General features: G+C 44.1%; 1 protein-coding gene across 1 annotated transcript in view; it reads left to right on the top strand.

Moving 5' to 3' along the window:
- Window positions 1-19,101, top strand: part of Pdzrn3 (PDZ domain containing RING finger 3) — a 226,213-nt gene that overhangs the window by 13,797 nt on the left and 193,315 nt on the right. Inside the window, exons 2-3 of the mRNA NM_001271251.1 lie at window positions 287-373; window positions 6,991-7,098. Coding sequence (NP_001258180.1) covers window positions 287-373; window positions 6,991-7,098 — 195 coding nt within the window. The remainder of the gene's footprint in view (window positions 1-286; window positions 374-6,990; window positions 7,099-19,101) is intronic.

Below are 19,101 nucleotides of genomic sequence, written 5' to 3'. Positions count from 1 at the left end.
AGAAGGCTGCATCTGTAGACCTAGGAGTCATTGATAATGAATGATTGAAGGCCTGTCTGGACGCCTCCAGACATTCTTCTGTGGTCATCCGAGGCATGTCTGCAAGGTCCTAAAGGCAGGGCTGAATTTCAGATTGTGTTCTAAAAGTTTCCTCAGCCAAACTTCTCAAGAGATAAGAATTTATAAAGCAATTAGCTCCATAGTCATGAGTCTCCTTGTATAAGAAAATGCTACCCTCAATTTCCTGTTTGCAAATTAACATTGTAACTAATTTGTTGTCTTGCAGGGTGAAGAGACCAAAAGTGTGACTCTTGTCCTGCATCGGGACTCTGGCTCCCTGGGATTCAATATCATTGGTGGCCGGCCCTGTGTGGTATGTTATTTGCTAAAATGTTTTTGTGGGTTTTTTTTCTCTCTATCTGTGGAGGTTGGAAGAGAATTTGAGGTCTTGGGGTGAGGACTGGACAATCACTAGCTTCATTCTGCCGTCTGTCTTTAGTTTTTTGTGTGTCTGATGTTTTCACACACAGGGCTGTTCACGTTAATCAGTATTAGGTGTCTGACGTTTCTTACTCTTGCCTTACAGCATTGGCCTCATACCTTCCTTTCAAACTATTGGGCCTTAGGGTTGTTTCAGTGATTGAGTAGCAGGAAGGCTGGATGAAGTTGTGTGATGGGGATGTAGCTAGAAATGAATGGCCAGTTACCTCCCAGCTGAGCTAGACTGTGGGCTCCCTGTGTAGAAATAACACCTTGAACTATGCTTTACCACCTTGGCATTACTCATGGACAAGGTCCAATCCCTTCCTCTTTTCTTCCCGGGTCAGCTCTTTGGCCATCCCATCCCTCAGTGGCCCCTCCTCTAGACGAATGAGGCCAAATTCCAGTCTGCTAGCTTAGGTTTGAGGAAAATGGCTTGAGAAAGTGTTCTGGGGATGACAAGGGATGCTCTTCAGACTCTCATCCTTTAGAATCGACCGAGTGTCTGCTGTCTTTTCCTCTGTTCTAGCACTGACCATGTGCTAGACCTTGTTTACCAACTAAAACCAGCTCAAGAAAACAAGATTTGATCATTCAACAACTACATACTGAGCACTGTTGTCTGCTAGAGACTGATAGGTACAGTAGAGGCCAAAGAGATTGGGACCCTGTGGTCAGGGACTGATTGCTGGGTGTGGGTGCAGGTTGTCAGGCACAAAACAAGTCTGAATGTTAACCATAGACTGGGAAAAGTGGGGTGGGAAGGGTATCATTAATGGTAGCAGTCAGGAAAGCCTGGAGAAGATGGCCTGTTGAGTCCTGAAGTAGGAAAAGGTACCAGCCCTGCAGAGATGGGGAACACCCCACCCGCCTTCCTGGAGCTCACATTGCCATGGGCATAGTTTCACACTGATGGAGTAGGACCATGCCACTAGAGATGCTCTGAAGGAGAAGGCGTCTTAGAGAAGGACCACTGAACTAAATTCTGAAAACAGATAGGACTCTGCTCAATCAAAGGAACATTTAGGTTTAGAGACAGGCTCTTGCTATGACTTCACCCTGGCCCAGAACATGTGATCTTCTTGCTTCAACCTCCTGAGTGTTGGATTTCTACATATGTACCCCTGTGCCCAGGTTCATAAACTGTGTTTTGTCTAAACACACACACACCCGCACACTTTTTGAAAGTATGTGAAGATCACTGAGACAGAAGACAGTGGATTTGGCAGTGCTTATAAGACCTAGGGGTCCTCTAGGGCAGAGGTAGGATTTGGGGCAGCTAGAGGTAATCAAATGGTTCAAGTTGAGGGATGTGCAGAAACGTGATCAAAACGGGATGCAGTCAGTGCTGGGTCTGGACTCTGAAATAGTGTGGGCAGTGACTTACTGTGCCGTGTCTTTACTCAAGGGGAGTGACGGGAGATTTATGGTGGAATTCCTGTAGCTTTTAGCCAAAACCGCAGTTTCAAAAACAAAGTTTTGTTTTTAAAAACTGACAGCTTTGTCAGAAACGATATGTAGTAGATAAAATGATGAACGTCATCTGTCTGGGACAACACTTTAAATGCTGGGTGGGGGCCGCAGCCCTTCCCACTTTACTAAACCAGAGGAATGAGCTCACAGATTCCCATCATCTTTGTGGAAATCTTACCAAACTGGAGAAACACGTGTGAGGCTGGCGCTTTTCTGAATCCCCTCTTGTAGTTGATGATGATCCCAGGCTGGGTGCCTCTGCATTATTTTGATCTAGTCCCTTGAAGCCCCAGCTTTGGGAAGGGGGGAGGGAGACAGGCAAGCCTCAATGTGTACGCATTTGACCTCAGCTAACAACAGAGAGGGGCTTGGATCTGTGCCAACTTATGAAACGACCTATTTGTAATGGGGACGGGGAGGGGTATTGTTCAGTGCTAGAGCGCTCAACCAGCATGCACAGCCCCCTAAAAGAAAAACAAAGGGATGAGAGAGCACGTAAGCTTCTTAGCACAGAGAATAGATGGGGTTCCCTTCGATTCCATTGGAAATGATGCTCCCTCCTCTGCCACCTTCTGTCGTCAGATGTAAACAACCTCTGGAAACCTCCATCCACTCCACTTACTAGATGTTCAGAAACTTCTACAGCAGACAGAGTCTGAACTAGGAAGACCTTGTCTCTGCCCTAGGTGCAACCACATCAAAACCTAGTGTTTGCAAGAGCTTGCTGTGGAGAGGCACTTGTATGGGTGGTGATTACTGAGAAACCCATTATGCTGCCTCCAGGACGATGCTTGACAGCCACACCCCAGGAGGGGTGGAGGGCTTTTCCTCCTCCCTGGGAAGATGGTTTCTGCTTTTCAAAGTGTGTGTGTGTGTGTGTGTGTGTGTGTGTGTGTGTGTGTTTCCACTTCTTTTTCTTTTAAAAAGTTGTTTTAATACAAACCCTACCTGATTTTGTAGCTTTTTCAAAAGTTCTCTATTGATTTGGTCTTGAGCCAACAATATATATGGGGACTGAGTAGATGGCTTAGTGAGTGAATGCTTGCTGTGCACGCATGAGGAATAGAGTTCAACCTATCACACCCACGTGTAAAGCCAGAAGTTGTAGCCCTAATGCTGGAGGGCAGAGACAGGAGGATTCTAAGTACTGTCTGCCTGCCATGCTCAGCTTCAGTAAGAGACTTGGTCTCAGAAACAAATGAGGTTTGGAGCTGCTGGTGAGTTAGCCCAGTGGGCAAAGGTGTTTGCTGATGAGCCTGATAACCTGGCTTCAATCACCAGGACCCAGCTGACATGCGTGCTCGAGTGCGCGCGTGTGCACGCGCGCGCGCGCGCACACACACACACACACACACACACACACACACACACAGGCTTGAGCACTTTTTACATGCAGATACACATCAATATAAACCATACATACCAAATAGGAGAAACCAGAAGGAAGTTCACATTGAAGTGTTGATTACAAGTTTTCTGATTAACAGAAAAAGCATACCAAATCTAGAATGTATTCTGCACTTCACTGGACTGGGAGGGGCTGGCTGGTCAGTCTCTGAGTAGACAGGAAAAAGCTGAACTGAATTCCAGGTATAGGCACACATCTTTAATCTCAGCACTCAAAAGCAGAGCCAAGCGGATCTCTGAGTTTGGAGCCAGCCTGGTCTGTAGAGTGAGTTTTAGTAGAAGCAGAGCTAAGCAGCCAGGCATACACATTATCAGGTGTGGAAGTTGAAGGCAGAGTAAATGGTGAGTGTCTTTTCCCAAGGTTTTCCTGTGAGATGCTTGGTTGGACAGTGAAATAGCCTAGCCTAGGGACTCTCACATCAGGATTACCATTGCACAAGTCTCTGTACAATGCTGTTAGCCAAACCCATCACTTATTTATCATTTCTCATGTCCCCTAAGAAGCAGTAGCCTAAGAAGAAGGTGTATCCTGTCATTTAAGCCTTGGGCAATGGTATTTTATATCTTGGTACTCCTGGAATGAAAGCAACATTTCTTGGTTTTCTTTAACTCAAGACAATAAAATAAATCCCATGGTACATTAGTTCGCCTTGATTAATAGATCAGACTTTGAGTATGTTAGGAGCCAGATAGATGAAGACAGAAGACAGACACCAGAGGGGAAAATCCAGCTGTCAGGAATGGGCTTCAACTGGTTTTCTTTCATTGTTGTGCTTTCTGTGTGCAGGGGTGTGTGTGTGTGTGTGTGTGTGTGTGTGTGTGTGTGTGTGTGTGTGTGTTTTCATATATGTACACCTATACATTATAGCCAGAGGGCCACCACAACTGTTCCTCAGGCATTAGCCACATGGTTTTTATTAACTTCAAAAGGATAGATTGTATTGTCTGTAAATTACACATTAATAACTTGTCACCCAATCACTCGTCCTATTCTCTGTGCAGGTAGTTTGTTTATTTGTTCATTCTGTTGTTGTCATCATTGTTGTTTGTTTTGTTGTCATCCTTCTGGCTTGTTTTGTTTTGAGATAGGGTCTGTTTGTGTAGTCCGCTCTTTCCTGGAACTCTGTGTAGAACAGGCTGGCCTCAAACTCACCAAGATCCTCCTGCCTCTCTACCTTCCAAGGGCTGAAATTAAAGGCCTGTGCTACCACCCCCAACATCACTTCTCTTAAACAGTATGTTCTACTTAATGTTTTAGACGTATAAACACTAGTAAAAAAGTTTCTAATTATATGCTCACCTGTAATTTGAAAAAAGAATATAAACTTGCCTGTCATCATTGTGTAGAGGCCTTGCTAACCTCTGTACCTGTAGAGTTCTGAGTTTAGTATTTGTGCTACTGAAGAGAACATCACATTGTTTCTTTTGAGACACCAAGTAGACTAGGGTAGCTGGCCAGCAAGCTCCAAGGATCTGCTTATCACTGTGTCTACAGCACTAGCGTTGCAATCTAGTGCTTCTATGCCTTACTTGCTTGCTTGCACAAATGTGTGCATGTTTTCCTCCTGTGGGGTAGATGACAGTGGTCCTTACTGCTGGGGCTGTTGTAAGGCCTGCTGCCTCTCAAGTACTTGGGAAACAGAAACCCTCATGCATCTTCGTGCTGGCATTGTAATGCTCTTCTAGGAAGCTGGATTGGGGATGCGGGTATGAATGAGGCCGCTAAGAGGAAAGGATGCTTGTCATTTCTTAGCTGGTGAAGGGTTAGTATGAGTAGAGTGCTGAGATGGTGGGTAGTGATGGCTGGTGATGGGAGCTAATCTCATGCAACGCCCACAGCAGAGCTCCCCTGACTTCTAAGAAAGCAATGGTGGAACTCAGATGGAATTTAGAGACCCACATATGACATGTGGGGATAGCCTGTGCTTAATGCTCATGCTAGTGTGAGTTTTTGTTTTCTTTGTTCTGGCATATATAAAAAGAAAAAGACCCAGGAATAGACAGAGCATGACAGACAGACAGACAGACAAAGACAGAAACAGACAAGACAGATAAAGAGATACACAGAAAGAAACAGAGATGGAGAGTATGAGCTTCCAAAGAAGGAGGGGGCAGAGAGAGAGAGAGAGAGAGAGAGAGAGAGAGAGAGAGAGAGAGAGAGAGAGAGAGTTATAGGGAGGGGAGAGAGGACGCCTCTTTTCAGCCTTAGTTATCATTCTTTAGAATAGTTCTCCCTCCCACCCCTCTCTCTTTACTTTCTCTTTCCTTCCTTCTCCTGTTTCCCTCTGTTACTCTCTCTCTCTTTCCTGTTTAAAGAAGGAAATGTTATATTTCCATGGTTATTTTTGACCATGGTAATTTTTTATATACTTATAGGGGGAGCATTATTAAAACAGATCCTGTGGCATTGTGGGATGGATTTAGCGTGTTGCTGGTTTGGAGTTCTGTGGGGTGTTTTCTGCTTCCTTTTCAAGTCATCTTCTTTTATTGGCCTTTTGGGTAAGATCGAGTATATTATCAGATGCTTTTGTTTGCAAACAGCACATGCTTGTGCCTAGTAATTATTTTAAAACCCATCTGTTAATCACTAGAACTTTCTAAACACTTGGAGAAGACTTGTTGTAGTGCTTTGTAGACAGAAGTTTGTGGGCAAGCTGGAGTGAGAATGAGCAACTTTTCAAAGTAGGGAAAGGAGGGACTTTGAGAAATTAGCTGACCTATTTGTCTTTATATGTAAATATCTCTTTTTATAATTAGATTGTTACCTAGTGGACCCTGTAGTAATTCTCTGTGTAGGTAACAAGTGGAAGAAGTGTCTAGTGAAATCTCAGGCTGGTCTCTGGAGGGCCATTCAGCAGTTTTTTTGTCCCTTGCTCAAATTTGAGCCAGTCAGGTAAATTACTAAGGATTCCACCTTAGGTGTCTGTGAGCAAAGATGTTTCAAAATGCCAAATCAGAGGTTATCGCACTGTTGCTAAGCTGGTGTTCAGTTCAGTCTCAGGAAATGGGGCAGTGTGGGAGGTGTGGCTTAGTTGCAGTGATAGCAGGGAAGAAAAGTGGGAGAGAGGAAGGGGAAGGGGGAAAGGGGGAAGGAGGCGGAAAGGGGAGGGAGGAATTGAAGGATGGGGAAAGAGAAGGATGGGAAGAGGAGGAAGGGGGCAGAGAGAAAAGAGAAGGTGCTGGGATGGAAAGTGGGGAGAAAGGGGAAAGGGAAATAAATGGAATCAAAAAGAAAAACAATCCAGCCGGGGTGTGAGAGTGGGCTCAGTGTGATCCCGCTTGTGTGTGTTAAGAGGAGCCGACTGGAACTGAGGAAGGTGATGCGGCAAGATATTTTGGACAGCATGCACACGCTGAAAATAGAAGTCTTGCAGAGCGGAGAGGATGGCTGCTCCAAGGTGGCACACCCCTCCTGTGCTCTAACTTTGGCTCCAGTTCGGAATATTTTTACAATGTATATGAGCCAGTTTCAGTTTAAAACAGAAATTAAAGGAAACAAACAGCTCCCCCTCCCTCCCCCTTGACACCGCTTTTGACAAGCTGGGGTTGCAGAGTGCAAAGTCTTGGGTCTTTCTTTTTCATGCCAACTTCCATGCCTAGCATTCACGCCTGTGTTTTTTTAACCCAAAGGACAATCAAGATGGATCCTCCAGTGAAGGAATCTTTGTATCCAAAATAGTTGACAGCGGGCCTGCAGCCAAGGAAGGAGGCCTGCAAATTCATGACAGGATTATTGAGGTATGTGAACACTGGCTGGTGTCTGAATAGGCTGCCTGCCATCCACCTTTGCCTGGCCTGCAGGGGGAGGCTTAGGGGGCTGGGGTTAGGGGTGCCTCGTATGGGGATGGGTGGGCAGCAGTACACTTCGAGGGTGGCGTGTAACCGGATCTGGTGTTGATTGCCTTGGTGCGAAGTTGTTGTTCAGCAAAGAGAGACTGGATTGAGGGGGTGGGTGGGGTGGGTGGTGGCATGTTCACAGTTTGGCTCTTCCGGTGGAGACCTGTTTGCTATGCCTCGTTTCTAGCTCTGTGCAAAACAACCGTCTGAAGGTTGTTTGCTAGTTAGAAACAGACCATCAGCCCCCTCTTGGACAAATTGGGACTCTGTACATACTGGGCATGAGTGTGTCGGCCTCAGAAAGAGTCTCTCTCCTTTCCTTAGTGCTCACAGCTCAGCAAAGCCTCTACACAGGCATTGTTTGTGCTTTCTCATGCTCACCTCCTGGCTGTTTGCCCGAGGTCCACTGGATTGCCTGGAGATACCCAGGTCAAAGTTGACGGTAGGATTCTCTCACATCAGCACCCATGGACTCACTTTTCAGTTACTGTGCAGCAGACTTGCAGATCGACTCTGATGGGTCTCTCAATAGCACCAAACAGTGCTTTGGCTTTCAAGTGACAGATTAGGGACAGTTCTAGGATGCAGAAAGGAAGCTGATGGCTTCTTGCCTCCTTGTATGGGTTCTTGTTGCAAAGCTTAAAAGATCTAACTAACCCGCTTTGGTTGCTGTTTTGGACCATTCAGATTTCCCATTTAGCGAGTATTTCTGGGAGCTAAACAGAGTCATCCCCTTCTAGAGAAGAAAGTAAACTATGAGGTTCCAAAGTGACCTGGTAGATGCCAAAGGAAAGCTCATTCACAGCCCAGGGCTACTGCCATAAATGCTGGACAGAGAGCCAGAAAAACATCACCAATACCCAAGCACTCCGCTCCCCCAGATATCTTTGTTCAGCATATGCATCTCCTGGGCATTTTTATGTTAAGCCATAAGTGAAGTTTATGTTACTCGTGGGCATCTTCTTGGGGGCATGAAGTGTCAAGAAGATAGAGAACAGAATTTTCAGTGTTTCAGTTTTATGCGAACCAACTGAATAGTGTACGGCGTAGTTTTTCTCAGGGTAATTGTATGTCCTCTGAGGCATACAGAGTTAAATCTTCCTGGGTAAACAAGGTACTTGAGTTAAAGCTGGGAATAAGAGCCACGTGGTCACTTATGTGTTTGAAGGATACTTGGTTGTGACTTAAGGATGCTGTTAATGTTGTGACACTGCCTTTGACCTTCAAATGAGATCTGAACCTTATGCTTTGGACTTCCCAGCCTAGAGTAATAGATTTTCCTCCAACAGCTGCTTGCTTGGGCAGCAGCCGCTGTCCTGAGAGCTCAGATGCCTTACCACAGTTTTTTTTTTTTTTTGAGAGGGAATACATTTTCTGAGACTATTGTTCAAAAAGATAAGTACAGCCGGTGTTGCCAAGGCATCGGTGGGACGGCCAGTTTCTCCGAGTCACGGAATTTCATCGCTCTTAAGTTCTGCAAATGAGAACTCTCCAGCTGGGTAGGATTTTCTCTTGGCAGACGATGATCTGTGTTTGAAATGTTCAGTACGGCTTCTGGTAAGTCATACTCCCCCTTTGGACAGTATGTAAAATATTAATCACGTCCCACAGTTGAGACACAAAGGGAGATCCCGATAGAGAGCCGCCACGTGCATAATCACAACCGTCAAAGCAAGTTCTTCTCCTTTGAGTTCTAATCTCTTCTGACATGATACAGCGCAACTCTCATGACTTCATAAGGCTCTCAGCTTCACCTCATCCGTGTTGGGGTTTAATAACGGGGGGGGGGGGAGGCACGAATCTGGCTCTGTGTGTGTGTGTGTGTGTGTGTGTGTGTGTGTGTATGCGCGCGAGCGCGTGCGTGCGCATTTCATAACAGGAAGAGTTAGGCTTCCTGTTTTCCTACCCCAAATCTCCCCATTTTCAAGGCCGTGAGCGAGCTTAGCAGAGCTCCAGTGTGGAAACTTTAGTTCTTTCAAGAGGCTGCTGATATTAAATCCAGAGAGAGAGGCAGCCTCATCCATTCTGCAGTCTGTACCATGTGAACTGCCACATGAGCATCTGGGTACAACATCTTCAGAAGATGTGGCGATGCTGTCAGAAGCCGTGCCTTTCTGGAGATGCGACGTGCTGTGCCAGCTGCAGACCATCAGGACGGTGGTTACCATTACTATGAGAACCGCCATCCTTGAGCAACCTCTGTGGTGTCGAATGGGTTAGTCCTTTGCTCAGGAATGGAGCTGTCAGCATCCCTTTCTTCCCAGACTGCCTGACTGACAGTCCCGGATGGGATCCCCGCTCTTGTGCTGCCAAAGTCTGGGTGAGGAAGCACGAGCTGGGGCTGTTCGACTCCTTGCTTTAAGTGCCTTCCCAGCATACATGGCAGGAGCATTTGCTAGATGGTAGCACTGTGTGTCCTCTGTTGGCCTGGGTCTGTATCTGTAGATTACATCCTCCCCGACATCTGCCTCAGAGACAGAGCAAGCTCCCCACATTCACTGTTGTTTTCTGATCCTCATCTTGTCCTTCTTACCCCCTCACCTCCAAACTTTCTAGGCCTCCTTCTGCTCTTGACTCTTCCTTGAATTTCACATAAGTTTGTCTTATTAGGAAACTAAAGTATGTTTCTGAATATATCCTATAGTCCTCTCACAAAACCCTACCTTCACCAGCGGTTTCAGTTTTCTGTATCTGAGGAGTTTCTGGTTTTATTTGTTTGTTGATTTATTTTGAGTTGTCTGGCCAAAAAGACAATGTAAGACTCCCATGCCTTAAAACCCCAAGGTTCTCAAAGGAACAGGGCTCTTATTATTCCTAGCAGTTTGAGAACATTAGAAGAATCTTCATAGTATGCAAAGCATGAGTTAGCCGATGGGAGCAGCATCTTCACAAGCAGAACCCATCTCCGTGATCTGGAGTTTAGACTTAATCAGATCCTACCCAAGTCTGACGTAATGGCATAGGAAAGAATAAAAGTTGAAAAATCACATAAAAGCAACGATTGCCTCAAAAATCCTCAGGGGCGTGCCAGGCGGGGAACAAGCAATCTTTCTGTAGTCCAGCCAACATTGAGCCACCTCTCTGTTGCTCCAGTTCCTTATCATGTAGTGTGTTTGGCAAGCTCTCCTAACACCTCCTTTGGCTGAGTGTCCATTGAGAAAAAAATGTAAGAAAGCCTAGGAACAGAGAGCTGGCAAACCCTCTTTGAATCTTGTACTATGCACTCTTCCCCTCTTGCTCTCCCTACCTTTTTTGCATATATGTGTATCTATCTATCGAATATAGATACCCATATCTATAGATAGATAGATAATAGATACATAGATACATAGATAGTAGATACATACATACATACATACATACATACATACATACATACATAGAGTTATATCTTGAAGCTTTATGAATTGGAGGGTTGAGTTCAATCTTCTGTTGGTTAGGGCTTGTGTCAGGTGGTGATAAAGGCCTTTAGCCATTGTGTGGCTGAAATAGCTTTTTGTTCAAGCCCGCAAATGTGATTCTGTGGGTGTAGAGAAAGAGCCATCACACCCTCCATTCACAGAATTCATAAACACACACTTGTCTCAAAAGCTCTCTAACTGGGAGACCCGAGAGCAGTCAGGATCTCTGTGGAGCCCCAGAGGGTTTGCTGAGAGCCACTCCTCCTCTGCCTCTGTCTGTTTGGCTGTGCTGTCCTTGCTAATCAGGCTCCGTGAAAAGCCAAGCAGGGTCTTCCCTCCCAGCCAGGCTGCTTGGTTTGCAGCACGAGGGTCACCAGTGTGTGTTTTTATAGGGAAGATAATGTTCTGAGAGCAAAGAGAGTGGCAGGATGACATATGAGTCATCATGGTGGAAGTGTTCTTTTTCTTTAAAGACTGGAGGACTCTTTGTTTTGCTTTCCTTTCCTTTTGTTTTAACATAACTTCAGGCCCGGAGGCACAAATGTCTGTGCATTCTTTGTGTCGATAGTAACATCTCCATTTACTTCAGCCTTCACAGCCTCCATTTGTCTTGTCTTTGCTCACGTGGGTATAGTGGGCCTCCCTCATGCAATAGAACGTCAGTCTCATAAGTAGGTCAGTATTTTTTATATTCATTTGTGTGTCTCCGAGTGTGTTCAGCAGGCATGCACATGTGTGGATGTCAGAGAACGACTTGCAGGAGGTGGTTCTCTCCTTCCACTATGCAAGGTTTCTCAGGGATTGAACTCAGGTTCTATGCTTGGCAGCAAGCACCTTTCCCTGCTGAGCCTTCTTGCAGCCCCCTCCCCACCTCCTCTTTTTTTGAGAATTTAAATAAATTCTTACATAAATATAAAATGGTTATCTAAACCAGGAAGTTAACAGTGACACACCACTGTCACCTGCAAAACTGATCCACGTTTCATTACTCTGTCCTATAATATTCTTTTATAACAGAGGAAAATCCCCTGTGGTATGAGTTACTTTTCTTATTATGACAAAGTATAGGACAGAAGAAACTGAAGTGGGGTGTCTGTTTTCGCTTAATGTGTGAGGGTGCAGTTCATCACAGTGAGGAAGGCATAGTGGTCACACTGCATCCACAGACAGGAAATAGAGAGGTGAATGCTGTGCTCAGCTCACTTTTCCCTTTAATTCAATCCAGGACCCCAGTCAGTGGACCTGTGTCACCCATGTGTAGGGTGGGCCTTCCAACCTTGGTTCATTTTCTCAGGAAATGTCGAGTTCACAGAATTAACCATCACACCTGCTGTGGATTTCATTCAGGTTTCCTATTTCTTGAGTTTCCTTGACCTTAGAATAATTCTTTAATTTTTGTCTTCCATACCAAAATATTTTCTTGCATAATTACCTTCTTTTGGGGAGGTGAGAATGCTCCACATCCACTCTTTCAGTTTAAATTCTGTTTTGTTTTGGTTTTAAATATATTCTGATCATGGGTTTTCCTCCCCCAACTCCTCCTAGTCTCTCTCCACCTACCTGCATCTGCATCCTTCCTAGACCTCTTGTTAGAAAACAGACAGACATCTAAAGGAAAGAAAGAAAAAAGACAGACAGACAGACAGACAGACAGAAAGAAAGAAAGAAAGAACAAAAGAAAGAAAGAAAGAGAAAGAAAGAAGGAAAGAAAGAGAGAGGGGAAAAAGTAATAAAATAAGATAAAAACAAACTTGAATAGAACAAAACAAAACAAAAATGAATTGGAAAGAGCCAAAGAAAATTCACAAGAAACACACACACACACACACACACACACACACACACACACACACACACACACACACCAGTGGGCTCCTCAGTCTACCATGAACCTTTTCCCAGCACCCTCTTTTAATTTTATTTCATGATAGGGTATAATTGAGTTTCTGAGGCTGGTCTTGAACTTGCAATCCTACTGCCTTAGCCTCCCACATAGTTAGGATAATAAGAATGTACTACCCGGTTCAGCTGATGGGAGTTTTTATTGCTTTCAGTCATCCTTAGTTGACAGAGTCTCTAAAAAATGTCTCCATGTATGTGTAAACACACACACGCACATGCATACACACACACACACACACACACACACACACACACACGTACACCAGCTCTTCACTCAGTTCTGCTTCAGCGTTCATCCATATGCATGTCTTGAAAACCATGCTGACGTCAGTAAGTCTAATCTTAGCCCAAGTCCATGTGTTTGGCTTTATTCTTCCTCTGTATAGATTTCCAGTTCTGGGGTGAGAACTTTTGGAAATGGTGAGCAGTGCATTTTTTCCTTTGAATTAAATCGCTCACATTTGTTTAGACATTACCAGTGATCAAAACTTACTGATGAAAAAAAAAATCTTTAAAATGTTTCCATTTAAGCTTTGGTTTGATTTTAGAGAAAAACTATCCTGTGAGCTAAGTAACACTTGCTTATGTTATTCATTTCAGAAGTGAGAAAACTGTGTATTCCTTATGCAAGAACAGATAGCAAGCATTATGGCTAAACAGACCTAGACAGAGATGATCTGTTTTTGTATGACGTCCAAAGTAAAGCCATGGATTCACACTGTTCTGTTCACAGTGACTGATCCCCTCTGAGCACATTCAGCAAGAAAGTATGGAAAACTTGGTGAGCTAGTCATTTTACTGAGTCAAGACTTGGGGCAGGAGCGCTCTCTCCTCAAAGTATTTGCTGTGCTGTACTAACAGGAGAACCCATGTCCATTCCCTAGAAACCATCAAAAACGCTGCACATAGTGATGGACACACACAATAACAGGACTCACAAGTGGAGACAGGAGGATTCTTGGAGCTCACTGGGCAGGCAGTGTTGTCTAATCTGCAGATAGCAGGCAAACGATAGCTCCTGCTTCAAAACACACAGTAGACAACTCCCGAGACAGAACAGTATCTGGGGTCATCCTCTGGCCACCACACATCTGCGCATATGTTCTCTGCACACCAACATTTGCCTGAATACCCACAAGCACAAACATACACTCAAAAACTGAGTGTGGTGGCCCCTGCCAGGAATCCCAGAGCTCAGGAGGCTGAAGCAGCCAGACTCGGAGTTGAAGGACAACTTGGGGTACAGAGCGAGATCCCACATGCAAACAAAATCAGCAGAACTTACTTGTGCAGCTTACTTGTAATCCCCTTGTCATCTGTCTTAGTTGGGGTATTATTGCCGAGAATGGACACCAAGAACATGGTAATTCTTACAATGGAAAGCATTTAATTGGGGCTTGCTTACAGTTCTCAGGTTTAGTCCATTGTTGTCATGGTTGGAAGCATGGCGGCATGCAGGCAGACACAGTGCCAGAGAAGGAGCTGGGAGTTCTACATCCTGATCAGCAGGCAGCAGAAGGAGACTACCACACGAGGTCGAGCCTAAGCACATGAAACTTCAACACCTAGCTGCACACTGACACACTTCCTCCAAGGCCATACCTCCTAATAGTGCCACGGCCTCATAGGCCAAACATTCAAACCCATGAGTCTATGCGAGGCGTTCCTATTCAAGCCACCACATTATGCATGTATTCTATTTTGATGAAAGATGTGCCCAACCTATGTTCAGAAGGTGCGCTGCCAGCTCTGCAGAGCAGGCAGGGTCTAGGGACCAGCCATTAGTAATATTCCAGATGCTTCCAGAGGTCAACCTTGGAACTGCATCTCATTCACCTACTTCTGTTGGCAGACAGTGACATCTCCCAGGATATGAGTAGGTTGAGTTCCGAACCCATGCGTGACTGAGTGTATACGAGCGTGGCGATCATTCAGCACGTCTGCCATGGGTGCGAAGAAGAGGAAGAGGGGTAAAACTTTGGTCACATTTTCTGTCTCTGCATAGACTAGCTTAAATTATGTTTTGAAACCTCTACATGACTATTTGTAAGTGATGATTTTCTCTTCCTTGTCATATCTCTGTACTCAGTGGTTTGGTATTCAGATGTAAAATAAAGAAGCACCCACACAGCACCTCTTTCTCCCTGAACCCCTCCATATTGCCACTTTCACACCTCCCCTGCAGCAGTAAGCAAGTTCTTATAACACTTCCCCAAAATGTGACTGATCACTTTGGCACTGGACAGGGTGCGTCGGGGCAGGGAGAGTCCCGAGACATAAATCGGGGTGTGTAGGTTTGAGCCTCTGCCCAACCAGTCTCTCTGTAACCTTTCCATCTTTAATGCCGAGCCTCAATGTCTTTCGTCTCAAGAACGGGACACATATTTGCCACCCGTTGTGCCACCTGAACTGGTCAGGGCGATGGTGCGAGTCAAAAGATTCTTGCTATCATAACAAGTGAGGATTATTATTTCAGATTGATATTTTGCATGTATTATAAGAATTTACACCAAAGCTAAATATAGAATGTAGCTACATACCTCGGTCTATTTTCCTCTATGTGTTTAAGCAGGAATATGGTACTGCTATTGGACTGTAGAGAAAGCCCTGTACTATTTTAGAGAGATGCATTTTCCAGGATAAACCAGTGACCAGTCAGAACTAAACGTTCCCTCTGTATTCTACAGTTGCCCTTTAGACAGATGGCAAGCACGAGGTACCCTTTCTGGGGATGCATTGAACACTTTGTGCTGGTTTCTATACTTTAGTATTTATTACTCTTGTTATTATTTTATTGCCATTTTGCTTCAAAAACTAGACTTTCAGATAGTCTTTGTAGCATACAGCATTTCATTCCACTCATGTGCACAAATATAAAAGGTGAAAAAATGGTGCATGTGGTCTGAAGCAATTATTTGTTTTTAAGTCATTTGTGAAACTTAGCCTCTGCAAAGGAGAAACAGTCTGAGTTAATAAACAGCTTTTGGTTAATATGGGTATTTTGTGGGGGGATTTTAGGAAGCTTAAAATACTTGAAACTATATTTTGTGATGCTGAAGTCTCTAAGTATTCCTGTTCATATAAGACAGAAAACAGTAAAGGTGAAGAAGAGAGCACTTGGCTACTGTGACAGTTCACCTGCATTGTAACATGGTTGCATTTGGAATCATCTAGGAGACACTCAGTGTGTCTATGCGAGCTTCCAGAGGGTTTTAACTAAGAGGAGACATTGCACCCTGAACATAGGTGATGCTGGCCCACAGGGTTGAAAGGGGATTAAATCAAAGGGGGAAATCTGGCTGTACGCTGGCACTCCTCCTTACTTCTTCCTGATCTTCCAAGATATGAAGCACTCCAGCCACGTGCTCCCCCTGCCATGAATCCCACTATGATGGATGCCTATCCTCTCAAACTGTAGGTCCAGACAGAAGCTCTGTGGTCTTGGTGTCCTGTTGGCCACTTCTCTTCCATCCTGTGCCCATTAATCAGAGTTTGCTTCAAAAGTAAGCAAGTTGTGCTTCCCTGGGAGTTCTGACCCAGTCTCCCGTGCTCAGCTCTTAAGATTTAACTAGATCCTAAGGCATATTTAAAACTAAGAATAAATCAGAAGTGAGTAGTATCCTGTTACATTTCTAAAGTGAATATTGGATCCAAAAATTAATATAATTTCCTAAGGACAACAAACCCTTGGTGACAAAACAGATAAAATAATATTTAGTCACCTTCTTTATATAAGATAGCTATGTATTTATCTTAAAGTATGGAGGCTTTAAAAACAGTAAGCCACATGTGCTCATTAAAAAGTTCAGTCTTTAAATGCATTACTGTCTTTTAAATTTGTGTTGTTTTTATGTGCATATGCAATTTACGGTATGTGTGTGAAGGTCAGGGGGCAATTCTGAATGGTCATTTCTATCCTTCTATCATGTGAGTCCCAGGAATTGAAATATTAAGGCCAGGCTTGGTAGCAAGTGGTTTTACTAGCTGAATTACGTTCTAGTGTGTTTTTGTGTACGGTGCTTGAGAGAAATGGAACTACAGACTTTGGTATTAGATTTTCAGGGCACACTTAGGATGTTCAGATTTAAATTTTAGACAGAGTGCCAGGGGGAGTCTTTCAAAGCGGTAGGTAGACGTGGTTTGAAAGCTGCAGCTAAGCAGAGTGTGGCTACGGCAGGATTGTCTGATGTGGGCAGGGAGGAGGTACTGTTAACCATCAGAGTTGTCAATGGGAGTTGCAATAAGAATTAGAACAGGATAGCAGCCGCCAACACTGTGCTGAAATTATGCCACTTTTCCTGGGCACGCCGAGCACCCCACCCTAGGGTGGCAGCCAGCAGCAGCATAGTTCCTCTAATGAAAATGACTCTCATGAGCTATAGGCTGATGGTATGGACAGTCTAGCATGCTGAGTGCCTCTCTGCTCAATGAAGGCCTCTGACTTTGACCCTTCTCTGGCTATTTTGGTAGTGACTAAACTTTGCAAGGGTCAGTTTACCCTTTTCTCCTGTTTTAATTTTTTTATATATATTTCTCACTTAAAACCCCTGTGAATCTGGATTGCACAAGAGCTGTCACTTCCTTGGACTATAATTGATCAATCAGAAGTAATTCCTAATTTACTCTTTACTGTGAACAACATGGTCATTCTCCAGGCTGCTTCTCTGGCTTTTTCAATTCTCTTCATTTCTATCTGCCTTACTTCCTTTCTCTTGCCTGTCTGAGGGGGTCCTTTAATAGCTCCAAGGAACTAGGAGAGGGGCTTGGATTTCATAGCCACCCTTTCTCCCATTGAAAGAAAAATCCCAACCTTAGGGGGAAAAATGCTTAGCAAATCTTCCGATTTACTATTAGAGGAACTTGAGTGAGAATTTATGTACACTTCCCTAATCGGAAAAGGGGGATTTTGTTCTTATGCTAGAACAGTTTCTGCTTGGAAGCATATGTCTACAAACATGTTGATTTCTTTATTCATTAGCCCAATCTATCCTACCTGCATTCTCTCAAAACGTTACAAAACCATAGATACACTCTAACTGTAACGTTACAAAACCATAGATACACTCTAACTGTAACGTTACAAAACCATAGATACACTCTAACTGTAACGTTACAAAACCATAGATACACTCTAACTGTAACGTTACAAAACCATAGATACACTCTAACTGTAATATTACAAAACCATAGATACACTCTAACTGTAACGTTACAAAACCATAGATACACTCTAACTGTTTGCTTTGGTTGGGACTTGTGAAATGCCATGACTTATGAGTTGTTGGGATAAGAGCAGACACTCATTGGTTCCCTTGTGGGGTAAGCATGGAGTCCTACCCAATAGGAGGTAGCCCTGGATGCATAGAGTCTCAGCTCTGGGATGTTTCCTGCTGAGTCCTCTCACAGGTTTCAACTCACAGGCATAGAGAAGGACAGGTATCCTCAGATTCACTTGAAGGTTGTCTCATGGAAAATGAGGAAGAGCCATAGACTTGGGGATACATAAGCTTTCGGAGTGTACTTCTACTGTTTGCTGTCTTCACAGTCTATACCAGCTTCTGGGATCATTTCTGAACTGCACCTCCTTCAAATTATGAACAACTTTACTTACCCCCATGACTGCTTTAAGAAAGAAAATACTACATGTGTCTAAAGACTATAATTTGGGCCCCAGAATAAATGCTAGCCAGGTTTTTTTCCTGTAAGTTTCTGAGACTGGCTGGAGAGGCCTTCCGGCAAGCCAGCGCTTTGATGGTAGCTTCATGGCACCAGTTCACAAACCTGAAATTACAGTCGTGGATAGACTATTTTAATTTGTTTTACATTTCTTGTTTGAAATCAGTAACCCCTCTGAATCTGGATTGCATAAGAGCTGTCACTTCCTCGGGCCATATAAATGACGATAATTGATCAATCACAAGTAATTCTTAATTTACTTTTTAGTGTGAACAACATGGTAATTCATCACATATGTGCTGACTTACGTGTTCTAAAAATAAAGGCAAACAGTTGAGTGTTCAATATCAGCTATTTTTAAAGTTCCAGAGCAGAGCAGGCCCTCCGTTTTATGCATGACTCATGAGCTAGACTAGGCTGTATTGGTATTGGCAAATTATGAGTTCATCTGTGAGACCCTGCTTCAGTGAATAAGTTAGAGAGTGATGAGAAAGACTCCCGATGCCAGGCTCAGACCTCCATTTGCATGCACAAATCTGCACATGCGAATATAGGAACACACATACCCTCTTGGCAGTAATGCAATTCGCCAGTGTAGAAAATGTGGAAAATATGAGAAAAATTGAAACAGGAATACTCACTTATATGAAGACCTGTTTTGACAAAATGGCCTTTGGATTGATTATTTCAAAATGAGTAAGTGACTCATGGAAGGACCCCGAGGGGGCATGGAAATGGCACATGAAACCCTCCTTTCCCCTGTTTGAAACTCCGGCGGAAATGGGAGAAAGTGGGAGCAAGTCAGTTTGTGGGAACATTCCGATCAGGTTCCTGATTTTTCCTGCCTTCCAAAATACTTGGAGCACTTGGTGCACATATAAGAAAGTTTAGTGATGTGATGCTGCCATGCAGTGGGGCCAGATTT

This window comes from Rattus norvegicus, chromosome 4 (genome assembly GCF_036323735.1).
Source record: "Rattus norvegicus strain BN/NHsdMcwi chromosome 4, GRCr8, whole genome shotgun sequence".
NCBI classification, from domain to species: Eukaryota; Metazoa; Chordata; class Mammalia; order Rodentia; family Muridae; genus Rattus; species Rattus norvegicus.
The sequence above is the reverse complement of the archived record's forward strand: the minus strand, read 5'-3'. Positions and strand labels throughout refer to the sequence as shown.